Here is a 27,403-nt window from a genome sequence, read left to right on the forward strand (position 1 = left end):
TACTATGTAATCGGTATTCTAGATAGAAATATTTAATTACAGTTTATTAATATGATAATTAAGAGGTAAATGTTGATAAATATTAGAAAATTCAAGATACTTGATTACAAGTGAAATTTTATAAAATAATTCAGGTATTTAGTTATATTATTCAATTAGACATAATGTGGTAGCGTAGCTAATGAGGAAGATAACAAGGGTCTTTCATTTCTGTACATGAAAATGAGGGTGATGATGGAAATTTCAAATTAAAGTTACCAAAATTATTATTATTATTATTATTATTATTATTATTATTATAATAATAATAATTTTCAATTATTATAATAATTAAAGTCACGATCTAGTTATATTATTCAATTAGACATAATGTGGCAGCGTAGCTATTTTCACTTTTTTTTTAGTTCGTCGCATTGTGTATGATCGGTCCACCTCCACAACTAATTTTATTAGAGAAGAAATCAAATCAAACGTTCAAAATTGAATTGATTTAAGGAATGTTAGGGGCGAACTGCGAGGGCCTCCCAAACCCACCACACAAGGAAGGTAACCGACAAGAATGAGAATTATGAAATAAAATGATCCGCGATCACCATTATAGCATAAAAAGATAGAGAGAGTGACACTAGAACTCTACTTGCGCAACATATAAATTAACATAATTTGTGGTTAATAAATTAAAAAAATAAAAATAGTTAAATTATAATTACATATTAATATTAAAATACAAATGACACAAAAACCGTAAAAGATCAAGAGAGAGATGCTAAACTCATCGTATAAAACTTTCTTCTATTCTATGAGTCATACATACATCATCTATTTTCACTCAAATTATACAATTAGCAAAGGTCAATATGGTCACTTCATTTTTGGTGACTTGGTTCAAGTCTATTTACTATTTAGGGAAGGACAAAAAAATTTATTTTAATAGAGGGATGGATACGCGGGCAGCAAGGCAAGGCCACCTAAAAGCGAAAAGTGAAAAGAGGAGAGAGTTTGTCAACTTAAATACTTAATGAAGCTTGGTTTTGGGCCTTGTATTTTATTTAGAAATTAGTAGGAACCGAGGAACGTGGACGTATAACAAACAAGCAAGTGAGCGATGGTCGGTTTCAGTCAGTTATGGCAACATCGAATTCGAATCAAATCGAAGAGAAGAACTTGTTCAAAGCCCAAGGCCCCCCACTAGCTGCGTACTTTAAAAGTTTCTTGACTCTTTGTATGTTAAGTTGTTATGCCCTTTTTCTAACGAACTTACAGTAAAATTGGAAGAGAAATGTGGGTTTGATTTTATTGATATTTCGCAATGGAACAGAGAGTAAGAGAAGAACAGATGGGAGGTGAAGAACAAGGACGAGCAAGGGCTTGTGAGAAGTGTGCAGCTGGGTATTATGCTATTTGCACCATTGGAGGAATGCTTAGCGCTGGGACTACTCATCTTGTTACCACTCCTCTTGATGTCTTGAAAGTTAATATGCAGGTGCATGCGGTGCTTTCTTTTATTAACTTCTTGTTTCACGGTCTGCTGATTCTTTCATTGGCTTTTCTTGAATTTATTAATTGTGAACCTTTCTTGGTCTTTTACTTATAGCCTGTTGAAGCTTGATCAAGAGTTTCACTGTGTCGATCAAAGGCCTTTGGGTTATTCCGTATATACTTCCCATTGGTTTTTTTGTTTGAGTTCATCAGAGTTCCTGTAGCTGGCAACGGCATTACATAAGAAAGATTATTACTTGGTCCAGTTTGCTTGAGTGTATGTGTGCGTGAGTGCGTGTGTGTGTGTATGTATGTATATGTATGTATGTATATTACTCATTTCTTAAAATTAGTATGTCATGAGAAGGCATTTGTTTCACTTCTTAATTATTTTCTTTTAGACAATTGCTTGTTTATGTTCTTTTAGTAGGAAAAATTCAAGTTTGGCTGGCAGTTTCATCAAGATATTGGTCAATGGTCATTTTGCTTCTTTGGCTTAATATGTTAATAATAGAAACAAACTCTAGAAATGGCAATCAGTTGCGCATTGTTCGAGTATACCATTCCAATCATTAGTGAAAGTACTGCCAGTTTTCCTTTTCCCTGTTACATCTTAGTTTCTTTCTCCAACACTTTTTTTTCCCCTTTAATTTTTTTGTTTAGGTAAATCCACTCAAGTATTATGGCATGTCATCCGGGTTCTCTACCCTATGGAAAGAACAAGGCTCTTCTTCTCTTTGGAAAGGGTGGTCTGCCAAGTTCTGTGGATATGGTGTCCAAGGCGGCTGCAAATTTGGTCTTTATGAATATTTTAAGAGCCTCTACCCTGATATTTTGGTCGATTACAACAGAACTTTCATATTCTTTCTCAGCAGTGCATCCGCACAAGTCTTTGCTGATATAGCACTCTGTCCTTTTGAATCCGTCAAAGTTCGAGTTCAAGCACAGCCCCATTTTGCAAAGGGTTTGAGTGATGGATTTCCGAAAGTGTATAAAACTGAAGGGCTTGCTGGGTATTGTTACCTGAATACTTGATCTTAACTTTTTCCTTCTCAATTATGTTTATTTAAAAGTCCATGTTTTATTGCAGTTTCTACAGGGGACTTTTTCCACTTTGGTGCCGTAATCTTCCATGTAATGTTACTGCTTGACTGCATTCTTGAAACATTTATTTGCTTGTATTGCTAGTATCCTAACTGATTAATTTCTTAGACAGTTTCTAGTAGTTGTAGCATTTTTAACATTCTATTCTGCTTGATATGTCTAGCATAGTTGGCTAGCTGACATCGGCAAATTCTGAAAGTACAATTTTCTCATTGTTATGTAATGGACTTTCATTGGTTATTGCACAACCATCAATGATTTCCATCAGATTAGCAGTGTAAAAGCTCAAACGAGATTAATGTCATAACATGACTTTAACCATTCTGCTGCTATACATTGATAATGGTCCTATATCTTTCTACAGCTGTGATACTTCTAGGGTTGTCGTTTCATTTAGTTATAGTTTCAGCTCATGTGATGTTTGCATCTTCCATTGCTATATCATATTGACAATATATTTTGCTAACTTAATCTAACGGACTGAGAAATCATAATTGTGCTTTAGTGCTTAATATTGCAATTCACCGAGAACATGTACCAAGTTTTCAGGGTAGCTAATCAGTTTGAGAGTGATTGGCTATCAATCAGACATAAGCTTGAATGAGATACTTTGCCTTCAGAGTTGTTTACTTTTCTATGTCCTGTTTGAATTTAAGCTTGAAGAACATTTTTTCAATTTTCGTTTTTGTTTGTCCTCCTTTTTCGTGACTTGCAGTTTCCATGATCATGTTCTCAACCTTTGAGCATTCGGTGGACTTTATATATCAAAAACTTGTTCAAAAGAGAAAAGAAGATTGCTCCAGAGTTCAACAACTCGGTGTTACATGTTTAGCGGGCTACACAGCTGGAGCTGTAGGCACTCTAATATCTAACCCAGCTGATAACATTGTTGCATCTCTCTACAACAAAAAAGCGGAAAATGTGCTTCAGGTAGCTCCTACGAGGTTTTTTCTTTTCTACTACTCTTTGATTTGGTTTGATCAAGTATCAACTGCATTAGTTTCGCCATCACGAATTCCAGGCTGTGAAGAAAATTGGGTTCCTTAATCTCTTTACCAGAAGCCTTCCTGTTCGGATCACAATTGTGGGCCCTGTTGTTACTTTGCAGTGGTTTCTCTATGATTCTATCAAAGTTCTAAATGGATTGTAAGTGCACTTTTCTCTTTCCTGAAAGTGTAAATCAAACTATTACATCTGTATATGTTCATTTGATTGTTTATTTCATGGTATTGAAATGTGATAACAGTTGAAGGATATCAGAAAGCCATTAACCAAAATACTTAACCTGCATCCATATCTTCTTAAACTTCATAATCTGTGCCGCCCCTCCCTTTTGAATCATAGGATTGAGTTCTTCAGTTCTTTGCTTTGTGATATTTAGTATGCACCATCTGTTGCATTTTGCAATAAAAAGGCAGAGTTGGGTGAGGACCTTCTTGTCATTACGCAACTATTGCTCCATTATTTCATAATATGAAGAATGTCATTTGTTTCATGGTGGAGTCCATTTTAGACAGGAAAGGAAAGTGAGTACATAAAGTTTATTGCTCATGGAAGCAATACTTTTGGGATGTGCAAGAAGTAGCGTCAATGGTCTTTCATGGGAAACTTGATTTTATATCAAATGAAACACTTAAGAACATCTGTTGCAAATTTTAATTGCCTCGTGGAACATGATGGATATGCTAGTAAAGGAACTACCATTTTGTTGTTTGTTCATTGGTTTATGTTGCTGTCAAATGGTTGTATTGTATATGTAAAGTCCAATTTTTTTTCCTAGTGAAGAGGGTATTTACAGTATGTTTCTTTTATAATGCCTTCTAACCACAAATTATATTTGAAATTGTTGAAGGCCTACAAGTGGAGGGTTCTGCCGACGCGTGGAGGAAGCTAATTTATCGGCTTAAGCTCATGGTAGTGAAAAGATAAATTACAATCTGGCCCAGTTCTGCTCCTGCAACCAAGGAAAATGCGTCATCCTTGTAAAAAATAATGGTGAAACTATATCCTTTCTCCATCACGGACACAATTTTATTCTTTGGGGCAGTGAATGCTATAGTTTCTCTCCGATATGTTTAGGTCAGACTTGCTTCTCTGCAGTATGGTTCAAAGCTAGCGATGGTGCTTTAAAGTGCCATCTATTTCCCATCCAGCTGAAGTTTTAATCAATGGCAACATAAAATTGCCATAGTAAGGAGATTTATGTGTGTATATATATATCTTCGTCTCAGGGTTATTCCAATTTATAGGAAGTCAGAAAGGGCAATTTTTTTTTGAAATTTTGCTTACATAATTCATTTAATCATGGAGTTGTATGCTAATAAATAATGGCAGCTCGAGTCAATGTGTAGGAGTAGAAGCAAAAACAGAAAGACCAAATATTTCTATATGCTGCATATTATATTGAATGGATGCTTTTTAGAGCTGCTAAAGTGCTTACATAGAGGTATTAGTAACTGTTGATCGGTTGTGTTGAGTCGAGTGTAGATTCACTTTTGCATATCCAAGAGCGTATTTGTTCTTTGTGTGACTTTTGTGTTATTTGCGGCTGGCAAGTCATTAGCAGCTGGCTTGGATTTGAATCTGATCGTGATTGAAGAAGCAGCCAGCTAGTTGACTTGGTTTGTTCTATGTCGTAATTGGTCCGATGAATATTCCTTGCTTTGATAAATCACACTTCACAGTTCACACCCATATATTATTATATTATTATTATTGGTAGATCTTTTATTCTGTTCCTTTCTCTTTCCCATTTTAAATAAAACATTAGGGTTTTGATTCTTTGGATAGTGTATGTTTCTGCTGATAGTTGGAAAATTAATTTCCCTTATCAAGGATCATGTATGCATCTCATTGTTTGGCAGTTGGCATATAAAATGATATCAACAATCATGATTAAAGTAGACATCTAGCAGAAAAACTCTTTTAAGATTGAATTTTTTTTTTAATATTTTAGGGAAGGAAACAAGTTTATTTGGTGACTACATGCTGCATACATGTTCATGAGTGTTAAGTCAAGGGTGGTGGTGCATGAAACTTAGTTTAGTTTAAGTGTTGTTAAACTCAACACGTGTTTGAGTTATTGAGTGTGACTCAGTCAAACCCTCTGCAATCCTTACGTGTCCGTAATTATAAGTATCACAAATTCAAATAATAATAATAATAATAATAATAATAATAATAATAATAAGGATCCCGCTACGTTACGTTTAACGTAACATATATTCACACACAATAATAATTTTTATGGTAGAGCTCACAATTGTTGCTGTGTGTGGCGTACGTTACGTTTAACGTAACGTAACACCAGCTTAATAATAATAATAAAATTGTACGTTTACAAAAAAAAAAAAAAAAAGAGCAAGAAAATGTTATTTTCTTGCGTCGACGCTGCATAAAAAAATACGATGTTGTGATGCATGCCTGGTTACTTCTATTTATGTTCATAAGCATCATGGTGCTCACATCACATTATCAGCAAAAGGACATCTGGTGGCGCTTTTTGCTTTTTTTTACCCCTCCCTTTCAAATACTTGTATGCTATAATCAAAATTAAAATCTTTAGATATATCTAGGATTGCTTTTGAAAAATTAAAAATTAATTTTTATATTTGATAAACTTGTTTTGAATTTACTTTTGGTAAAATCATTCTATCATACATCAGATTTTAAAAAGTAGGAAATGAATAATTTTTCAAAATCTAATTTTGAGAATCACTTTTATATTTAATACAATTTCATATATATCCTCGTAAGTATTAGAATAGTCTATAATTATTCTTATTAATTAGGAAATAAAAATTTTAAACTTAAAGAGATTATTATTATTATTATTATTATTACTAATTATATTGAGATAAAAAAATAAAATTAATAATATAAATATTTATTTTAGTTATCAATTATTATATGTACATAACAAAAAATATTTTATATACATGTTTATACACTTTTATAAGATCAAAGAGCTATAGACCTACGAGACACCCACATTAGTCCAATGAAAGAAAGATCCTAACATCTATGATTTGTAGTCTTGGCGTGCTTTCTGGACCAAAAATTGAAAGAGATAGGAAATGGTTTTTTCCTTTGGTATCAAACCAATATATATATATATATATATATATATTCCATTTAGTTTTCTTGTACACTTTTTCTTTTTGTGTTTTCTTTCATAAAAGATTTTATAATTTATATCCCTCGGATTAATTTAATTACACTTCAGTCGAAATATTTTGATTAAGACTAGTCGGATTTACTTTTAAATATATGTATATATACACACACACGTGTGTGTGTGTGTGGAAAGCTTGATCAAATTCTTAAATATATGGGAAGATAAATCATTTAAACTTTAAATATATATTTTTTGCCTCTAAAGTGATGTTATTTTGAAGTGTAAACTTTTTGAAAAAGAACACACTTTTCAAAAGCCACTGTGTCAGTGTGCGTGATAGTTGTTGATTCATCAAGTCGAAGAGCGCATTCAAACTCGTGCTCAAGAAAAATGATACAGTGTGATATAATAACATAAGAGATTCTTGAAAGGTTCAAAGTTTTAAGTCAACCTTCTGCTTTGGAAACATCTCCAATCTCCATCGGCTGCCAAAATAAAGAAGACTAAAGAAAATTCCACCACATACCTAACTTAGCATTCTCAAAGTTTTTTTTTTTTTAATACTGATTAATCATCAGATTACTGCATTACACAGATATTTACAACAATTGCTATTATAGCAGAGATATTACACTGATATTTACAATCAGATATACATGACTGAGACTTACATTATTACATTGAATTCTATGAAGTACATACCCAGACAAATAACCCCTCACAGAAGAAGAATGTCCATACTCCACTTACATTTCGTAAGGAAGAATGATTTTTAAATATAAAGAACATTTAGCCTCCACAAAACTTTTGTGGGGGCTAGAACCGCTGCCCTCACAATGCTTGTGAGGGCAGCAGCCCACCATTTCGGCCTTGGCCGAAGTGGCGCATTCTCAAAATTAAAACTCCTGTGCGTTCCCATTACTTGATTTATTAAAGGCCGAAGTGGCGCATTCTCAAAATTAAAACTCCTGTGCGTTCCCATTACTTGATTTATTTTCAATGTAAAACAATAGTAAGAGTCTCCAATTTGGTATTTGGTTCGGCATTTGAGATGAAAGAAAGAAGAAAAAAAAAAAAACTCTGACAAAAGATCAGAATCCATCCAATTCAAACTAGCAAGCCCAGTTCTTGGAAATTGGAAGAGTTGCACTGTCTAAATTTAGCAAAACCGAAAAAGAAAAAAACAAAACAAAACAAACAAGATTTGTAATGTAGTCTACTTAATATTCGTATTATATCCATGAAACAAGCTGTAACGTTTTGACCAAGACAACTTTCAGACAAACAAAGATGATGGAGCCACTGTGTTTAAACCACACGTGTAGTGCACGTACCAATCAACAATCAACCCACATGCTAAGCTAAGCTAACTCTACTCACCCGGTATTTACTCTCTTCCTCACCCGCATACGGTCAAATTTAGTTGATGATCCCATCCCACCCACTAACGCAAGTAACTTCAGATTTGCTTTTGTGAATTTCGTAACAGAGGAAGAGAGTTTTTGGGATCTTTATTATTATTACACTTACTTTTGCTTCCACAGAAACCGTGTAAGAAAAAAAAAAAGGGGCATTTACATCTTCAGTAGCGTCATAATATGCATCATGAAGATGATGCTGAATCGATGATGAGTGATCAGATCATGATGATGGATGGTGACTATGTAGTAAAACAAAGCCGCGTTTAATTAAACAAGTAAAAAAAAATAAATAGGAGTGAGCTGGTCAGCACTCTCATCCGATGTTTCTCAGCAACACCTTGCTAAAAATAACAACAAACAGATCATGGTTTCATAATAACTTTAAAGAATAAAAGAACAATCAATCCACAGCTATTTCGCTTTGCTATGGGACTATTATTATTATTCGAGAGATCCATTTAGCATCGTCAAAAAAGTTTAGACCTTTTGTTTTACCTTTGTGTTGTCTCGTCTCTAGTTGTTCCATTCCTTCACATTCTTTCATCGTTTCCAAATCATCTGGTAATAGATCCCTCTTCTTTTCTTTATCTTACTTCATTCATATCTATGTATGTTTATGTGTTCTGTGATTTTGCTTAAAAGTTTTGTTCTTTGTTTGAGTGGTAGCTAACTCCATTTCTTCTGACAATAGTTTTTTTTTTAATTATTATTTTTATTAAATTAGGTTAACGTATATCCTAGATTAATCTAATTCTTATCTTAAAGCATTAATCTTGGTGATTCTTAACTTGGGGATTCTGGTATTTTTGTTCTTGTCCCTTAAAGACGGTGAAAGGTATCACCTTTCTTTTGGGGAAAACAAAGGCTTTATGATTGTTCTGATATGGTAATGCTTTGATTCTTTGATTTATTGTTTTGCATATTCCTTGTGTCTGAATTGGGTTTCCTGATTTTGATATTATGTTAGTGTAATTGATGAAATATCTACTAGTGGATGAGGAAAACGCCGTGAGGTAGGGAATTTCAATTGTTTCATGGGCAACACATGCCGTGGATCTTTCACAGGAAAACTCTACCAGGGCTACAGTCAGCCCGAAGACCATTCCAACAATTCCAAACGAAACACTAATTCTGATTGTACCAATTCTGATTACTCAACACCTAGCTTGAATTCCCAGCAACTAGTTTCTCAAGAATTTTCCAAAGAAAACCCCAAGAAAGATAATTCTGCACCTCGAATTAGCCCTTCTAAGAAAGACAACATCATGAGACGTGGCATTGATAACCAGACTTATTATGTATTGGGTCATAAGACTGATAACATTCGGGATCTTTACACGTTGGGTCGGAAGTTAGGACAAGGTCAGTTTGGGACTACTTATTTATGTACTGAGATTGCTACCGGTATTGAATTTGCCTGCAAGTCAATATCGAAGAGGAAGTTAATTTCCAGGGAGGATGTGGAGGATGTTAGGAGGGAGATTCAGATAATGCACCATTTGGCGGGTCACAAGAATATTGTGACAATTAAGGGTGCTTATGAGGATTCCTTATGTGTTCACATTGTGATGGAGCTCTGTGCTGGAGGTGAGTTATTTGATAGGATCATCCAGAGGGGACATTACAGTGAGAGGAAGGCGGCTGAGTTGACAAGGATTATTGTTGGTGTTGTTGAGGCTTGTCATTCACTGGGGGTTATGCACAGAGATCTAAAGCCTGAGAACTTCTTGTTGGTTAACAAGGATGATGATTTCTCCCTTAAAGCTATTGATTTTGGACTCTCAGTTTTCTTCAAGCCAGGTAAAGAATGTCTTTCTCTGCTACTTTATTATATAGAAATGCTGAAATATGCTTACATAAAGGAAAATTCGCAGAATGGTTTCTCTGGAGGAATGTTGTGGTAATCAAATTCTTGTTTTTATTGGTCAAAATACATCATTTAATGTTGCCAATATTCAGTTGAAATTACTCAACCATGACTAAAGTAAAACTCTTGTTGTAGTTTTTCATTGAAATTAATACTAATTCCTTGAGACACTTATCGAGTGGCCAAAGTACTTTTTTGCCTTTTTTTTTTTTTTGTGAATATGGTAAAATGAGACCTTAGTGTGCACTTAATCGAATGTACTTCAAATTGCTTTTCTCGTGTATCTTTATTTGGTGCTTTCTGCTTTAGGTCAAATATTTACTGATGTCGTTGGAAGCCCATACTATGTCGCTCCTGAGGTACTTCTGAAGCATTATGGACCAGAAGCAGATGTGTGGACAGCAGGGGTCATACTGTATATATTGCTTAGTGGAGTGCCACCATTTTGGGCAGGTATGCATGCATGCTATGTGCTACAAAACTGAAAAAACTTTGCACTCGATCTGCAATGTACTGAAGTGTTTCATGTTTGGGGTTTAGAAACACAACAGGGAATATTTGATGCGGTGTTGAAGGGTCACATTGACTTTGAGTCTGACCCTTGGCCACTAATATCCGACAGCGCAAAAGACCTTATTCGGAAGATGTTATGCTCTCAACCGTCAGAACGCCTGACTGCTCATGAAGTTTTATGTATGTATAACCTACCTGTGTTATTCTAACTGATCTTTAGTAATATTATGTTCTTGAAATTAAGGAGCTGCTCTCCAAATTTGGTTTTTGCTCTCCATGTCATGCTTATCCCCTATACAATTGCTCAGTAATGGCTATATTATTTGAAGAATGTAAAAGCAGTTCGGTTAACTCATTTTAGCTGAAGTGATTAAGTTGGTTTCTTGTTTTATTCTGTACCAATGAATATTAATTTTGTTAGCTGTCATAACTTCCAAACAAGTAATCCTTGTAAATAACTTTGTGACATAATAAAGTTAATTTTTCGCCTTCCAGCTGTTGATTGATTTAGTAATTAGTAGTTTAGTACAATTCTTTCCATATGATTTTACTACTTTTCAGTAATTGATAACCTGAATGATTCTGTTGAAGCTGGTTTCTATATTTGCCAAGGTAGTCAACAAATTGGAGTTCTAATATACACAGACTTTTTCTTCCATTTAAACTTTTCAGCTGTCTTATTGCATTTCTTTTTCCTTTTTTGGGTAGATCTTACGCTCATACCTTTTCTTTAGCTGTTTTTTAAAGCTTACCATGTACACTACCCCATCCCACCCAAATTAAACATATCCCCTTGGAGTTAAAGTATCCTTTAGGGATGGGTTTAATTGTGGGCTTTTCTGGTTAATAGATCTAGCGTAGTAGTATTTAATATAATATTTTTAAAGCAGATCTTCTATTTTTAAGGAAATTTGTAAACATGAAAGTCTTTAGCTCATACGGGGGCTTCACTAAAGATGCCATTTTCTTTTCATGGTTGTTTCTTTTGAATACATATCAGTCCAAATTGAGTTCTTATTTCCTTATCATTAAATTAGGTCATCCCTGGATCTGTGAAAATGGAGTTGCTCCTGATAGGTCCCTTGATCCAGCTGTACTTTCTCGTCTCAAACAATTCTCTGCAATGAATAAATTGAAAAAGATGGCTTTACGGGTAAGTGCAAGTGCATGAACTTAATCTGTGTATAACAGTTGGTACACTTACTGCAGAATATACAATCAGTTTTGCAAATTCTGTGCAGAAGCATAAGAACATTATTTCTTTTTGTGTCTCACTTCTATTTCTGTGCAGTTAACCTTTCCAACTGGAAAGCAGCCGTCAATTAGTGTGACTTCTGTTCTTTTTCATGATCAGGTTATAGCTGAAAGCCTTTCTGAAGAGGAGATTGCTGGTTTAAAGGAAATGTTCAAGGCCATGGATACTGACAATAGTGGTGCAATTACATTTGATGAACTCAAAGCTGGTTTACGAAGATATGGCTCTACCTTGAAGGATACAGAGATACGTGATCTTATGGATGCGGTAAGTGCCCAAGCTTGGAATTGTGAGTGCGTGTGAGTGAGTTCATTATGGTTTGTGGAGTTTGGGGTGTGTTTTGGACCAAAGGGGAAATAATTCCTTGTCTTTTAGTAAACTGAATGATGTCTTGTATGGCCACATGTGTAATAGTCTGGCCCTACAACCAAGTAGATATTGTCTGCTTTGAGCATACAGCCTATCACGGTTTTGCTATTGGGCTTTGCAACCCAAAACATGTCTAGTCATTTAGGAGAGCCATGACTTATAAACCAGTCCAGGAACGAACTTGCTAGCATGTCGGATACTACAATATGGACTCTTTATTTCATCAGAACTTGGTTTTACAGCAACAAATACTAGCAAATGGCCTTTTGCTTTTCCTTTCTCATTGCACGGTTAAGAAGCAAGGGATAGATGGATCTTTGTTATATAAAACTAAGCTTATTACTTCTGTTTAAATTGCCATTCAAATCTCATATGAGATGACATTGACCTGTGTGGTTATTTTGAATTTTCTGAAATTATGTTGTTTGATAATGTTTGGCCTTTTCAGGCTGATGTGGACAATAGTGGAACTATTGATTATGGAGAATTTATAGCTGCAACTGTTCACCTCAATAAATTAGAACGTGAGGAACATCTTGTTGCTGCATTCCAGTACTTTGACAAGGATGGAAGTGGTTATATTACGGTTGATGAACTTCAGCAAGCATGTGCTGAACATAACATGACAGATGTTTTACTTGAAGATATAATCAGAGAAGTTGATCAAGATAATGTAAGCTGTCTAAGTTTGATAACCTGTTTTGTCTTATTTTAGATAATAATTGTAAAATTGTCCATGGTGGTATGAAAACTAAACCGGGAAGAGCTAGATGGGATTGAATCATAGTCGTTAGCTTGGTTGGCTAATTTTTTATTAATGGCTAAAATTTCCATCCTATCAAATCTTTATTGGTCGGTTGCCAAGCTTTAGATCTAAGTGATATGGAACTATTTGGAGTTTGAGCTAGCTGATTCTCTACATCATTTTCCAGTAAATCAAGGGTTTTCGCTCTCCCTTATTGTATTTATTTACTGATGAAACTTCAAATATCTTGCGTGCTCTATTGTTACAGGATGGAAGAATTGACTATGGTGAATTTGTTGCCATGATGCAAAAAGGCAACGTGGGATTGGGTAGAAGAACTATGCGAAACAGTCTGAACATGAGCATGAGAGATGCACCAGGTTCTCAATAACTTGGAGTCATACACATTGTGTACAGGTATTTTTGCGGCTTCTAAATTTGAAGCTTTATATACTTAATGATTGGCTGGTTGAGATTTTATCTGTGTACTCGTGGTTGCTTCAATTTAGACAAAAGGACCAGGTCAACTGGGAGTTTTGCTCTAGCTTTTTTGAGATGAAAAATCTAATGGTTTGAGCTGTTAAAACTTCATCTAAAGATACTGAAAGAGCAAGATTATACAATTTGATTCTTGTTTTCTCTGATAGATAATTTTCAAAATTTGGTGAAAATGTTGGAGCGCATTACCATAGCTAACAAAGCTCCCTGGGTTGATATCTACAGACTGTAGGATTGAAGCAAGAAGATCAGATCTCTGTTTATTTTAGTTTTATTTCTCAACTTATGATTCTTGGTTTTGAAATTTCATAATCAGACTCGGCACATTTTGCAGGTCGTACAGCAAGCTAGTTGAGGTGATTGTTAACTGCTACGAGGAAAGTTTTTGGTCCTTGTTAGTCAGAAACTTTCCTGGGTCACTGAAATATGGACAAGAGATGCTTTATGCCTGATTTGTCTTCTAGATGTTAGTAGGTTGCTGTATAACGGAACAACATGCCAAGTAGCTTAGTGAACCAGAATGTGAAGTGGTCGAGTTATTCGAGTTTGTGTTTCCTTGTCTGATGTTTTTTATTAGTTGTTGAAGAGAGAGATTTGTGTCATGGAGTTGCTCACGAGCAAATCAAAAGGCTTATTTGTATGAACAGTGTAAGCGTTTTGAATTGATGATTATTCATGTCAGTAAGCTCATCCAGGCTTCTGGGGAAGTTTGCAATTGTGAAAATTATGCACGAAAGTGTAAGGTTCCTATTCATTTCTTCTCAAGAGCACAAGAAACATTGCGGGTCATATACCCTCATTTAAATAAACAAGCTAGTGTCCTTTCAAAGTGCTGGAAATTTGAATTAGCCAATATCAATCTAAATGTTCGTACAGGAAATGCAACTAATAAATATGATAAGGTATTATTTGAAAAGTCAGTTCTACTGTGATTTAGATTGTAATTAAATTCTGCGGTCGGCGGATATAATTGCGCAAAAGGATTATGGTATTCTGGTATGGATGCATCTATATCAAACCTATAAAAAACAAAGAAGGGGGGGGGGGGGTGGTGAAGGGAATTTAAAAGAAATTAGAAAAGGAGAACCCTGCTTGCAGTCTAACATGACTAATAGGGGATTAGTGCGCTGATTAATAATAGGGTATTCTATATTGATTTGTAATCACTTGCTATACACCCTCTGAAACAGCAGTTTCTTGAGCTAATGAGATTTCCTGCACACAGGAAAAAAAATGTTAAAATGAGCACAAACTAGTAAGACGATGCCCATGAACAACTACATGGACCCTAACTGAATGAGTGAGATTATTTCAGTAAAAAGAAAAGGACAGATGGGAAAGCCAGAGTGGTTACAAATGGAATAATTTGATTAGCATAGGAAGTGTCTGGCTGAATTTAGACTAGATAGAGTGTATTATGATGAAATTTCACAAATTAAAGGATCAATCCTTCTCGTATTTAAGTTTTGTTTTTAACTAAAATTTGTCCATGGATTAGCTCCACTAAAGTTCTAATCTGTAATTGCTAAGGGGTTAAATATAAAAATTGAAACAGATAAGTGCTGACTTAATAAAACCTTTTATATATACTTGCCTTTAACTTTGCATCACCGGAGAAGATGCATTTTGATGAAATGGCATGTCCTTGATCAAACAGCCATCCTGCTTCACACATTGTTTCACCATCCTCACTTTCTTTTATTGAACACCATAATTGCCTGGGAAGCAATATTAGATTGCTTTCATCTCTTATTGACTTCTGAACACTGTCTCCTAAAAGTTCACGAAGAAAATCCTGGAGTTCCGCAAGAAGTTCATAATATACACCAATCAGGCCATGAAGTACTACTCTATGTAAATTGCTCTTAAAAACCTTGAAGCACATGTGAGTAAACTCATGTATTTCGAACAGGCAACCAAGAAAGTTTTGATTATGTATTTTCAAAGAACAAATTACATGATCAAGAGCCCATATTGCTTCAGGACTCCAAGTTCTTAAAATATATCCTTTGATGGCAGCATAATACTAATGCGATGCAAACAAAAAATGACTTATCTGAAAAGTGCGAAACCTTAATGAGCTTATATAAATTTGAAGGATTCACTATTTGGTCCATAGTTTATAACAGAAAATATGTGAAAAGAAAATGAATGAGTAAATTCGAGAACTCACTTCACATGAGCTGGTGAAACTGGCAATAGCGCTAGGGCCCTGCCAAACCCCAATGACCTCTGAAGCTTTCAAGGCATCTGTAGCAGCGAAACCAGAATCGCGGATGGCACATCCCCCAAGCTGGTCACCATTTCTAAATGGTCCATACCACTGCTCACAAAAAACTCTAAATTTGTCTAGTATAATCCTTTGTTCTTGTACACGGAAAACCTGAATTATCCTCACACGAGACTCCTTATCCTGAGGATTGATCAAGCAATGCTCAACCTCAAATGCATCATAGTCCCCAGTTGGCCAAAAAGCCACATAACATCCGGTAGACTGATAGGCAAAGGCAGAAACCTTATTATGTACACCGCCAATATTCCGGACATCAATGCTGTAGTGAGTTGCAGCATCAGCTTCACATCCAACAGTTGGGAGCAATTTTATTGATTTGTAAAACATAACCTGGTTGTCCTCTGGTTGAGCAAGGGTGGGGCATTGAGTCTGCCAATCGAAAACCTTAACCTCCCACTCTCTATAGGCCTCAGGTACAGCATTCTCTGGAAGTTCAATTGGGTTACCTTCTGTTGTAAAGTCAGCTCCAAATCCATCCCACTCACCAGATACATTTTTGGCAAATTCTGACCATGCTTTAACATCCAAAAGCATAATAAAAATCAGATAAAATCCCGAAACTTTTAACATTAAGAAACAAATAAATTATCTTCATCTTATGCTATAGAACAGATAAAGTGACATCAAAATCAGATAAGAAAACATAAAAAGAAAAAAAAAATAAAGGAACTTTACTTTAGCATCAATAAAGAAGAGCAGCTTACAATTAGTGGCGGCACTGGAAGTGGGATCGGAGCTTTGAACAGCAACACAAGAAGTGGGCGAAGTTCTAAGGTGAGATTGATTGTTGGGTTGAACTTGAAATTGAAGATTGAGTTTGGGTTCTTTGGGATGATGATGGATGGTGGCGAGTTTAGGTTTAGGCAATGGGAAACTGAGAGAGTTTAAGGTTCTGTTCTGGGAGATTATGCTGTTAGCTGCTAAAGCCATATTTATTTACAGTCTAGTTCACAGAATGACAGTCCACACCAGAGAGTCCTGCTCCTGCTGCTCTGCCTATCTCTGTTGTCGGAAACAAGTTCAGTTATGTGGGACAATGAAAGAAAGAAAGAGAAGGATATTCTTGTCTTGATTCAGCCTCAGCCATTGGGTTGGGTTGGGTTGCAGTTATCAAGCCCAACAACTTTGGTTGGCCCAATTCCTTGGGACTGAAACCAAACCATTTACCATAAAAATATAAATGTTTCCTTTTCATGTTATGTTTTTTTGACAAAGACGAAGCCGTCGGTCATGACTCATGAAATGAAGTCGTTTAGTAAAGAAACCTTTGATTGAAAAATAAATAAATAATAATAAAACGTGCTCTCGACTGGACTGATCTGGAATCTGATTCATGTGCAAGACCAGGAGAAGTAGTCTATTCTCTCACCTACCCCGACCCACATCACAAAAATTTCCTAAAAAATTTTTAAGTTCAAGTAGGGATGGCAATGGATTGGATCCGATCCAAGATCCATGTGATTCAAATTCAATTGGATCGGATTTGGGTCGGTTTAAAATGAATTTGGATCAGATTTGGATATCAATGTGCGGATCTAAGATGGATCTGGAGTAGGTCTGGATCTATCTTAATATTTAAATCCATATCCATATCCAGCAATCTTTTAATTTTATTTTATTTTAAAATTTTCTTAACAATTGTGGAATTATAATGATAATAAATTTTATTCATAGCACATTAGTGATATTTACCATGCATTTAAACTCTTCAAACTTAAATGTTAGTTTTGTAAATTTAAAGGTCAGCCAAGCCCCAAAGCATGTACATATAATATTCAAATTGCAAATCAAATAATACAACTTGGCAATTTATTTTATTGTATTGGCTAAACAATTTTTAAGGAATATAGTTATTCATATATTTAGTCAAATATGGTCATAATAAAAATAATAAAGCACTAAATATAAATCATATTTAATTTATATGTCATTATCTAATGTTGTAGGAATGATGGCGGGTGTGTCGTAGATATTAGAATAATGAATGAGACAGTATAATATTAGATTGATCTTACTCCTGCAATTACTTTTGAAGGATATTTTATTATCTTTCTTATTTGTTGTTTTGTGTAAAAGTATAAGTTACAATATTTATTATATTTTGAAAAAAAATTATATAATTTATTTGTTATCAATACATTTTAGCCTTCAATTTTCATTCTAAAAAATTATTACTTTTTTATTGTTAAGTTTTAGAATTCATGACAGATTTAGAACAGATTTGGATTTTAATTTTTTTTTCGGATTTGGAGCAGATATAGATATTTATTTCTTTTTTAGAGTTTGATATGGAGCGAAAAATATGGATTTATGATGGATCTGGAGCAGATACGAATCTTAATTTTTATTATGGATATGGATCTGGAGCAGAATAGATCTAACCCATATCTGCCCCATTGCCATCCCTAAGTTCAAGTTACAAAAACAAAGAGGCCGGCGTACGTACGTTAAGAAGTTGAGGAGACAAGGATACCATAACATTTTTCTAAGTGTTGTTGCATGAAACACTACCACAAAACAAAACAAAACAAAAGCACATTTAATTCTCTTCTAGAGTTTAGACTCATGGTGCGTTTATTATAAGAAAATCAAAATATACTAAAATTAGAATCAGAATAAATTATTTACTTAATTTATAAGACTTAGAATTAGAATCAAAATTCAGAATGAGCTATATTTATTTTTAATTTGTCTTGCAATCAAAATCGAAATTAGTTAGATTATTTCAAATTACGAAAATATTTTTAATTAACTATTGTCATAATTCTTATTTTGTATTTTAATTATTGTGATTATCATTATTAACAATATTGTTATTAACATTAACATTAATAAATTAATTTATAGTACTCTTACCATTAATATACTACTACTAATAATAATAATAATAATATTAATAATAATAATCGTCGTCGTCAAAATCATTGTAATCATCGTAAGCATCATCATCATTGTCAGCATCACTAATCGGAACGCAACGGGTGGTGGTGGTGGTGGTTTGACTTCCGCGGTGCGGTGACCGACAATCAACTGCTGCTCCACAGGCGACAACAAGGGAGCCTGTAGTGTCTGAGTTTGCATTTTTTTTTTTCCTCCAACGAGAAGCTTGCGATGGCATTTTCAAATTATAATAATTTTAATGGGGTAAAATTGTTAGTCCGGGGAATCAGAGAATAATTCCCAATTCCCTTGAGAATCAATCTCCTATTCGTAATTTGAGGCGAGCCTTACAATTCTGATTCTAATTCGGCTAACAATTTTATTATTATTAATCAATGACCCCCTAGCCCCGCCTTATCATAAATACCCTTTCCTTTGGGTTTATACTTTTAATTATATTATTGTCCTCCATAAGCAAAAGCACCCGCAGAGAGACTAATATTGTGTTAGATACAAACATACAATTTTTTGATATAAAGGTCTTGTTATCAAATATTATGTATTCTTGCATGCACCTTGCTTCGCCAACAGCCATTTCGTTTGTCTCGACGATCTCATGCTCAATCTCACTGCCTCATCTCTTCTGTACTTTTGCCATATGCCTTTCTATCAGTGAATCTAGATATATATGTGCATAGATTACACCCACACACACACACAAATTAAGTTAATAACCTGCAAGATCCATGCATGATACGATCGTCCATTACTCATAAATTTATATAAATTCGGCGGTGACCATGATGGGATCCATGTGCCCTTTACACTTTAGTCGCAGCACAAACTAGAAAGCTTTTTGTTTTGTTTTCAATTCTCTATTCAAAAAAGAAGAGAAGATATTTGAGCGATTAGATGATATTAGATTAATTAATCACCGACACTTTTTCTTCTGGATCGAGATGATTGATGATTCTAAACCCCACTTGATGACAATCAATCTTTTGTTAGGAGTATACAAGGGCTAACAATAACACTAACAAAAGGAGTCAAAGGGCTCATGACATCAAATATCAGCTAGCTAGAATGATTTGCGTGAGACAATTGTCCATTATTTCAGTGTGTTGATATGGTGGGATGGTATTCTATTGTTAGATTGTGAGATGGGATGGAATAGTAATTTCAAATTGAGACCAACCATTTATAGAAGAACCCACCAGAATTAGCCGGTCTCACACAACTTCTCGTCAATAATGTCAATAATTGGCTCTTCTTACTCAGATCGATTTTAATCAGCCCCACAAATTAAGCAGCAGGCTGGAGCAGACGCCAGACGGACGTAGCTTGCTTGTTCCTCTTCCTCCTCTATACTCGATACTCCTTGGTAAATAGTGAAAGGGAATCCATACAGCTTATTAAAAATAAAACAAAATTGTGGCATCGATCGGATGCTTTGATTCATAACATGTGGTCCTGCCTCTGCAGCCTGGCAAGTGGCAATCATTGGCTGGCCTCCTACTTCATTTCTAGTCATGCAGATGCACCGACGATTTGTTGAGCCGGTCCTCCCCTCCTGTTCAATCCCTTACCGACTGAATTTTTAAATTAAGCTACGAGTTAAAAAAAAAAAGAGTAAAAAAATACATGCTTGCTGGAGGGACTGTCGGTTGAATAATAACTCGTTAATTAAGTGCCAGCGTGTTCACATCGGAGAGAGTAGCTGCTGGTTAGATCTATGACTATGAATGGATCGGATCATTACAAGAACCACTACTGCTCATTGCAAAAGAAGCAACAACATTAATTTGATTAATTTGACCTTAATTATATTACAAACACTACACACAATATTGTATAGCACTTTCAACAATGGAATTATAATGGAAGGAAGCAGTTTGAAAAAAAAAAAAAATAATAATAATTAAACAAATTGAACAATATGTACTAGCAACATCAAAAGCTGACGACTAGCTAATTAATAACAGGCACCCAGTTGATCCGGCTGCAGAATGATCGATGCACATCCAAGAATCTCGCCCAGCAGCAGCACTTTCGATCTCTTCTTGGAATTCAACTTGCAGCATCCCACTCACCACATTCACATTTATACGTATATATAAAGTAGAACGCTAACAGCAAAACTGAAGGAGCTAGCGAGGGAGGGAGCCAAAACAACTTAAAGCCATGAATTAATGCATGCATACAAAAATAAAACCAAAAAATTTATTAAAAAAAAAGAAAGAAAGTTGACGGATGCCATCCATGACCGTGATGATCTGAATCTTGAATGTTGAATGAACGAATAACAATTCTTATTCCACAGCATTAAGCTTCATATATGTGTATATATAAAAGCTAGGTAGGTGTAGGCGTACAGCTAGCTTCATTAATCTTGAAATATCTTTGCAGAAGTAGAGTCAAGATTCTTGGAGTAGTGAAAAGAATTGTACTTGCATGTCCGAGGGAGATCAACTTTGTCAGATCCCATGAGCTTCCTAATCTCGGATCTAACTTTGTAGAAAACATGTCTCCAGCTACCTTTGTTGTGGCAGCCAAGAATCGTAGTTTCTTCCTCATTCATCTCCAGATCTTGAGCAAACGGTGGCTTTCTCGACAGGATCCACGACCAGCTCCAGTCCCACCATTTTCTTATGGAAGTTCCCGCGTATTCTCCCATGGAGGACACGGACTTGGATCTCTGAAACTGAAATGCCCATGATTTCGTTTGTGCCGACATTGGCTGGATCTTTAGTGACAGTGATGATAGCCTTCTGCGCAGTGAGCCCCCCTGTTCGTTCCCAGCTGGCTGTGACACTGGGAGAGACTTGTTGCTCGCTGCCATAGTTGTGGGCAAGAACGGTTTTTTCTGCAAGGTTTGAATAATGGAGCTCATGATCGATTATTGATGATTGATGACTGTATTTGCGGGCAATGAGAATGCCAATTGCCAAGGAAACTTGAGATGATGGGGCTTCTGTTTGCGTGTTAACAACTTTTGGGAATGAAAACAGAGAGAGAGAGAGAGAGAGGAAGAAGAATGAAGCAAATATTGGGAGAAGAATGGTGTGTGAAAGAGAGGGTGAAATGTAGTGTTCACTCACAATCACAGCTCCATCACAGCCTGTTTTATTCCTATTAGCGGTGGCTGATGGGCCTATTTCGTTGTGGGGTCCATTCTTTTTTCTTAATCTCTCTCTTCTTCTACCGAAAAAGTGCTTTTGAGAAGTTGAATTCAATGTATGTCTGACAGGTGGGCGAGAAGTTGCTTAATTGGCATTGATTAACTTATTAGCTTAGGAGTTAAAAGCTGTTTTACATTTCATATTTTATGAAATATGAAATGTAGATGTAGACATTGGCACTTGAAATGTTGATACATTACATATCGCAACACGGACCGAAAATCGTTTGCAATGTATATTCTTTTTTTTTTTTTTCAAACAATTTTAATTATAATGCTTTGCGATTCTAATGAAAAATGGGACATGGGGAGATATTGTTAATTCAATGTATGTTGTAGGGAGTAAATATTTTTTGATTGATTTGATTAATCATTAGGAGTTTAAAGAAAGATTTCACAGCTTTGCATGCTAGTTTATTCCGTGCCTTGCTGAAGAGAAGCATTTTAGATTTGCTTAAGATCAATTACTGTTAAGTCTTGTCTCCTGAAATGTGCTCCAAATTATTGAATATTAAATTGATTGTTCCTATTCTGCATTGATCAAGGCTTTAGTGAGGTGTGTAAATTTTTTATTTTTAAATTTTAATGATGCGTTTGTCGAAAAGATGGGTATGAAAAAAAAAAAATGTTGTGAAAATATTTTGCCATCGAAGAAAAAGTCGTAAGGCGACCACGTCCATGTGTGTACATGAGAAAAGAAGTCAAGAATGCTTAGGATGCGAGAAATTGGAAGCAGCAGTGAAATGCAAGCAATTTGTCGTGTTATTGGAGGGACCGCTCTGATCTCATCTCGTGTTGTTGTGACTTCTGAGTTCTGACTTCTGAGGTGGCTCATGACTCATGAGGGTGGGGCCCACATTTCTAGATGTCGGTTGCGCGTCTAGATTTGGGCCATAAGTAGAGCACTAACAGCTCAAAATGTCGTGGGCTACAAGCAGCCCAATATAATAAAATGGGCCTCAAGCTTCACATATCGATCTTTTTTTTTTTTTTGGTAATTATTAATTTGACAGAATAGCAAGAAAATATCAACTTTTTCAGTTTGATCCGAGTGACGGGATCTTGGCTTGAACTAGCTAAAGCAATCGAAAAGCTGAAAAATTCACCGGAAATAGAGATCTCCGAGCATCCAAATTCCGTAAATGGAGTACAGGAAAATCAAAGACGAGGTAAATTTCCATTTTTTGCCTCCGTCATTTCCACTCGATGAGTTCAGATTTTAGTAGTAAATTTCAATGGCCTTGCAGGACAACGATGGAGGTGGAAGTTCTAGTGGTGACTTAGAAAGCTTAAGAGGAAAGCCTAGTATGTTTTTTTTTTTTTGGTTAAAGATCAAACTTTTCATCGCAAATTGCCTAATTTTATTTACCGAAATACAGTTTCTGTTACTAATGTGGCTTCAAAATCTAGTGAATTGGCCAACTGGAAGCGCAAGTAAGTAAACAAATTTCATTTTTGTAGGAAAGATGTGAATTCCCCCCCCCAAAATAGGAAAGAGTTTGTAAAATGGGTACTTCATTGTTGCAGATCAGTTGTTACACTTGCATTGACTGTTCTTACAAGTTCGCAAGCGATATTAATTGTTTGGTCTAAGAGAGCTGGCAAGTATGAGTATAGTGTCACCACCGCTAATTTTTTGGTAAGGAGCAGGATTATATAACATATCAACCTTAAATATCAAAGTTGTCTTGAGTGCTGATTGAAGTTGACATTTTATTTGCTCCTTTTGAAAAAATTAGGTGGAGACTTTGAAATGTGCATTGTCACTTGCAGCCTTGGCTAGAATTTGGAATCATGAAGGTGTTACTGACGATAACAGGTTTTTTTTTTTTTTTTTTTCTGTTTCAATCCCTTTTACTTTCATTAAAAATTTTGAAAGATACCAAGAAAATCGATAAAATAATTTTTTTAATTTGGAATTATCACTTTATTGATTATGTGATTGTGTTTACTGGTGTCCGGTGTTATTACTTTTGCAATTAATAACAGATGATCTTATTGAAATTATTGAAGCTAATTTTAATTTCTTGTTCCAATTGTTATCCTGCTGTGGAACTAGGTTAAGCACAACTTTGGATGAAGTGATTGTTTACCCAATACCTGCAGTCCTTTACCTTGTCAAGAATTTGCTTCAGGTTGAGTCCGATAGTTGTTTGTTTTCTGTAAATACAGGGTCATTCTCTTCTTGTTTGATATGTGATTTTTTTTTTTCCATTTTTTGTGGCAGTATTACATCTTTGCTTATGTGGACGCACCAGGTTATCAGATACTGAAGAACCTGAATATTATCAGCACTGGTGTCCTATACCGAATTATACTTAAGAAAAAGTATTTCTTTTCATCTTGTATCTTGTTATGATGGAAAGAATATTGTTTATAACTCCTTAATAAAAACTTAGCACAGAAACTGAGACTTATGTTTGCCTACTTTAAGAATGTAAGAAACAAGAAGCCATTCTGCTTCTTTTTATACACTGTTGGTCTAAAAGCCGAAGTTGTTGGGTGCTTCGGTGAAAGGCATCAAAGCATATATGAACTGAGTTGATTTTCTGCTTTGTAGCTACAAATAGATAGCAAATCAACTGCTTTTTGAAGTCTGAAAAAGGGAAAAGCTATTGCATACTTAATCCAAAGAAAAACCTTACTGAATGAGTTATTGCAAGAGTCAATCCAGTCGTCTAACTTCGGATTTTGTTTTCAGGTTAAGTGAGATTCAGTGGGCGGCTTTCATTCTATTGTGTTGTGGGTGCACCACAGCACAACTGAACTCTAAGTAAGGCTTTTCATCACATTAGCCCAAACTTTGTCTCATATACTTATGTTACTTCTCTTTTGGCGTTTCAACAGTAATTATTCCCTTGGGGCAGTTATGTAGATGATTCAAAGTTTTAAACGTATAAGGTGCTTGCTGCCTGTTTGTGATAGAATATCAATGTTGTATTCGAGTATTAAGTAAAGAATTTTGAATATGTATATTAAAGATGAACTAAAAATCATAATCTCCATGTTTGTCATCATATATGGATGGTGGAAATCAGGAAACATCATTCTCCCATTGTAGTATGTGCAGTGGTTACTCTAATTCGCTCTTTTTTTTTTCCCTAATTTGTTTTACTATGCTCAGATTTCTGTTATTTTGGCAGTTCGGACCGTGTCCTTCAAACACCTTTGCAAGGTTGGATAATGGCCATTGTAAGTAGCTAACAAACTAGAGGCTCTTAATCCAGTGGAAGTAGTGAGAAGTTTAATAATAAGTTTTATTGCTTAATACTTTATGATTTTAATAATTTGCAATTCGTTTCGCAGGTAATGGCACTTTTAAGTGGTTTTGCTGGAGTATACACTGAGGTGAGGCGAACTTTTTAAGTACAACATGCACATTTTATTTATTTGGAGCTTATATAGTTTCCTCAACCATTTTAACTCGGCCTTTACATATATATTCTCAAACAATAAGGAAAATCTTGATTGAGAATGTTCTGAGCTTCATGAATGCATATTGCATTCCTCATTTTAATGATCTAATATTCGTAGTTAATTGTATGCTTTTCCTTTATCTGCAGGCGATAATGAAAAAGCGACCTTCAAGAAATATAAATGTGCAGAACTTCTGGTTGTATGTCTTTGGCATGGCCTTTAATGCTGTTGCCATAGTAATTCAAGATTTTGATGCAGTGATGAACAAGTAATTCTTTTACAGTCAGTCTACTCTCTCTTCTTCTGTCTGTCAATTTGTGCATCTAAGTGTGATTAGATTGGTAAAGACATCAATCGATGGCAGTGAAACTAAAGACCCCTCTATTTCCTGCTTTCAGAATCTAGAAGAATACTCCTATAATGGATTAATAATTCCTAGACATCTCAAAGTTATATATCGTTTTTAAGTAATGCATTTTCTGTTCAGGGGGTTCTTCCATGGGTACTCATTTATTACAGTTCTCATGATTCTTAACCATGCACTCAGGTAATTTTTGCCTTTATGGCTTTTAATTTTACTGTTTGTCTTGATATTGTGTGCATGACGGTTTATCTATTGGTTTGCTCTGTAGTGGAATTGCTGTCTCCATGGTAATGAAATATGCAGACAATATTGTGAAGGTAATAACGATGCTTAAATTTTTTGTTAAGTGAGATTTACTATTTTGATCAATAGCAAACTGCTCCGATATTTAAGCTCTTCTAAATATACCAGCTAAATTTGAAGCTCTTCTTGAGGTCCCCACTGTGGCCAGTCACGCAAGAAAGGATTTCTCAAACTTGCTCAATGTTTTTTTATAAGAAACCATAAAAATAGTGAATTATTAACTTATTTCTTAATATTGTGAATAATTAAATTTTATGAACTTATTTTCATATAAAGTTTTCTATTCTTCAGATCACCTTATTGAGTATGGTTATGGTTGCTGATCTAATTTTTCAAAGAAGGAAATGTATCTGGCATGTTTCTTTCATCATTTATTTGAAGTTTTTTACTTAATAGCTTCACAATGTGGTGCAGGTGTACTCTACCTCTGTGGCTATGCTTCTCACAGCAGTTGTTTCTGTGTTCCTTTTTGGCTTTCATCTTTCCCTTGCCTTTTTTCTTGGTTCCATGTAAGTTAAAATTTTTTTCCATATGCTATAACTTCCCATAGTTGTAATTTATTTTCAAGGTTTTGTGCATAATGGATTGCAGTAGAATACATTTATGGTAATTCATTTACTTTCATATACTTTGTTTCCAGTGTTGTCTCTGTCTCAGTATACTTGCATTCAGCTGGGAAACTACAAAGATAAGGGTAGCTTCTTCATGCCGGCTTCCCAATTTGCACAAAGCAAAGTATGCTTGCATTGTGTACTAGTGGTTTGACAATTCTTGGTATACTCTTATTCCAGTGGAAAGCAACAAAGAGAGTTTGCTGCCTGCCTCGTTGCAATATATCAATTCAAAGTCTTGCATCCCAGGAACTTTAGCTTTCATTTTTTCCAATTGATTATACTGGAATCATTAAATCAAACTCAAGCTTATATAGTGATATGTTTTCACCTTTTTTTTTGTAAATTATTTTACAATTAGTTCAAGAAATGATAAATTGGATGTCAAGATGATTGTATCATATGAGAGATGGTGATGCGTTTCATCAGTTATAAAAAATCATCTTGGATATTTAGATTTGTTTAGTAATGAGGTACTGTAAATTTTTTGTTACAACTGTGCTGTGGTAGGAAAAAAAAATTGTAACTACGAAACAAAAACTAATAGTATGTAGTAAATATAATTTTTAATAATAATTTTAGTAAAACTATTAAAAATATAATAAATTTTTTATCATAGAAGTATAAAATTAAATTAACTTAACTTTTAAGCTACAATAATTAGTGTTTACTAAACACTTTAGTGCTACAAATTTTAAGGTATAATTGCTGAATCTCAATTTCAAACAAAGCCTTAATATATTTGTGGAATTTATATGATGTTTTATTATACCACACTAATACATGTGTTATGTTTGAAGTCATTTATGTTATGAATGCACCCCTCTTCTTTTTTAATACGGACAAACAACCCAGATTATTTAAGCAGTAGAGATATTACTAAACTCAGGTTACAAACTCAAGTGGTCCAATTGAAAAGATCGATCCCCTTAACGGAAAACTGAAATATTGTTAACTCGATCTAGTTTAGGGGCTGCCATGCATGCATG

The 27,403-nt window shown here is 34.8% G+C and overlaps 5 protein-coding genes and 1 long non-coding RNA gene across 10 annotated transcripts; 3 read left to right on the top strand and 3 right to left on the bottom strand.

The window, feature by feature from the left end:
- The first annotated feature begins 985 nt into the window (after positions 1-985).
- Positions 986-5,006, top strand: LOC102607764 (mitochondrial phosphate carrier protein 1, mitochondrial). Of its 3 annotated transcripts, none has more exons than XM_052431684.1 (7): positions 986-1,206; positions 1,317-1,483; positions 2,143-2,492; positions 2,570-2,613; positions 3,299-3,513; positions 3,605-3,729; positions 4,436-5,006. In XM_052431684.1, the coding sequence occupies exons 2-7, from the start codon at positions 1,337-1,339 to the stop codon at positions 4,488-4,490; spliced, it is 936 nt and encodes a 311-aa protein (XP_052287644.1). In that variant the 5' UTR covers positions 986-1,206; positions 1,317-1,336; the 3' UTR covers positions 4,491-5,006. The 3 variants fall into 3 exon arrangements, with proteins under 3 accessions (XP_052287644.1, XP_006486574.2, XP_006486572.2); XM_006486511.4 differs by having other exon boundaries at positions 987-1,222; positions 1,319-1,483; XM_006486509.4 differs by lacking the exon at positions 986-1,206 and having other exon boundaries at positions 1,229-1,483.
- On the bottom strand, positions 3,612-5,165 carry LOC112499209 (uncharacterized). Its single transcript, XR_003066692.2, has 3 exons — positions 5,024-5,165; positions 3,869-3,974; positions 3,612-3,750 (listed from the first exon to the last, which is right to left on the bottom strand). It is a non-coding gene; the product is annotated as an uncharacterized LOC112499209 (long non-coding RNA).
- A 3,079-nt stretch (positions 5,166-8,244) lies between these two features.
- Positions 8,245-14,122, top strand: LOC102608452 (calcium-dependent protein kinase 26). 2 transcript variants are annotated; one of them, XM_052431876.1, is made up of 9 exons: positions 8,245-8,682; positions 9,089-9,921; positions 10,298-10,441; positions 10,529-10,681; positions 11,539-11,654; positions 11,856-12,023; positions 12,574-12,798; positions 13,139-13,287; positions 13,518-13,691. In XM_052431876.1, the coding sequence occupies exons 2-8, from the start codon at positions 9,156-9,158 to the stop codon at positions 13,259-13,261; spliced, it is 1,695 nt and encodes a 564-aa protein (XP_052287836.1). In that variant the 5' UTR covers positions 8,245-8,682; positions 9,089-9,155; the 3' UTR covers positions 13,262-13,287; positions 13,518-13,691. The 2 variants fall into 2 exon arrangements, with proteins under 2 accessions (XP_052287836.1, XP_006486575.1); XM_006486512.4 differs by lacking the exon at positions 13,518-13,691 and adding an exon at positions 13,703-14,122 and having other exon boundaries at positions 8,249-8,682.
- Positions 14,123-14,185: 63 nt separating this feature from the next.
- LOC102608745 (hypothetical protein) lies at positions 14,186-16,710 on the bottom strand. Its single transcript, XM_006486513.4, has 4 exons — positions 16,366-16,710; positions 15,542-16,176; positions 14,963-15,163; positions 14,186-14,583 (listed from the first exon to the last, which is right to left on the bottom strand). Exons 1-4 carry the CDS (start codon positions 16,589-16,591, stop codon positions 14,539-14,541), a joined length of 1,107 nt encoding a protein of 368 aa, XP_006486576.1. The 5' UTR covers positions 16,592-16,710; the 3' UTR covers positions 14,186-14,538.
- A 3,616-nt stretch (positions 16,711-20,326) lies between these two features.
- Positions 20,327-21,650, bottom strand: LOC102609036 (uncharacterized). The gene has a single exon (XM_006486514.4). It carries the CDS (start codon positions 21,429-21,431, stop codon positions 20,925-20,927), a length of 507 nt encoding a protein of 168 aa, XP_006486577.2. The 5' UTR covers positions 21,432-21,650; the 3' UTR covers positions 20,327-20,924.
- A 1,065-nt stretch (positions 21,651-22,715) lies between these two features.
- On the top strand, positions 22,716-26,869 carry LOC102609325 (CMP-sialic acid transporter 4). Of its 2 annotated transcripts, none has more exons than XM_052432972.1 (15): positions 22,716-22,888; positions 22,967-23,013; positions 23,097-23,153; positions 23,247-23,358; positions 23,459-23,538; positions 23,779-23,854; positions 23,947-24,047; positions 24,421-24,492; positions 24,863-24,911; positions 25,026-25,067; positions 25,283-25,404; positions 25,624-25,683; positions 25,769-25,817; positions 26,218-26,312; positions 26,444-26,869. In XM_052432972.1, exons 1-15 carry the CDS (start codon positions 22,862-22,864, stop codon positions 26,493-26,495), a joined length of 1,041 nt encoding a protein of 346 aa, XP_052288932.1. In that variant the 5' UTR covers positions 22,716-22,861; the 3' UTR covers positions 26,496-26,869. The 2 variants fall into 2 exon arrangements, with proteins under 2 accessions (XP_052288932.1, XP_006486578.1); XM_006486515.4 differs by having other exon boundaries at positions 22,718-22,888; positions 22,967-23,024; positions 23,099-23,153.
- Positions 26,870-27,403: the final 534 nt, after the last annotated feature.

This window comes from Citrus sinensis, chromosome 8 (assembly GCF_022201045.2).
Source record: "Citrus sinensis cultivar Valencia sweet orange chromosome 8, DVS_A1.0, whole genome shotgun sequence".
NCBI lineage: Eukaryota > Viridiplantae > Streptophyta > Magnoliopsida > Sapindales > Rutaceae > Citrus > Citrus sinensis.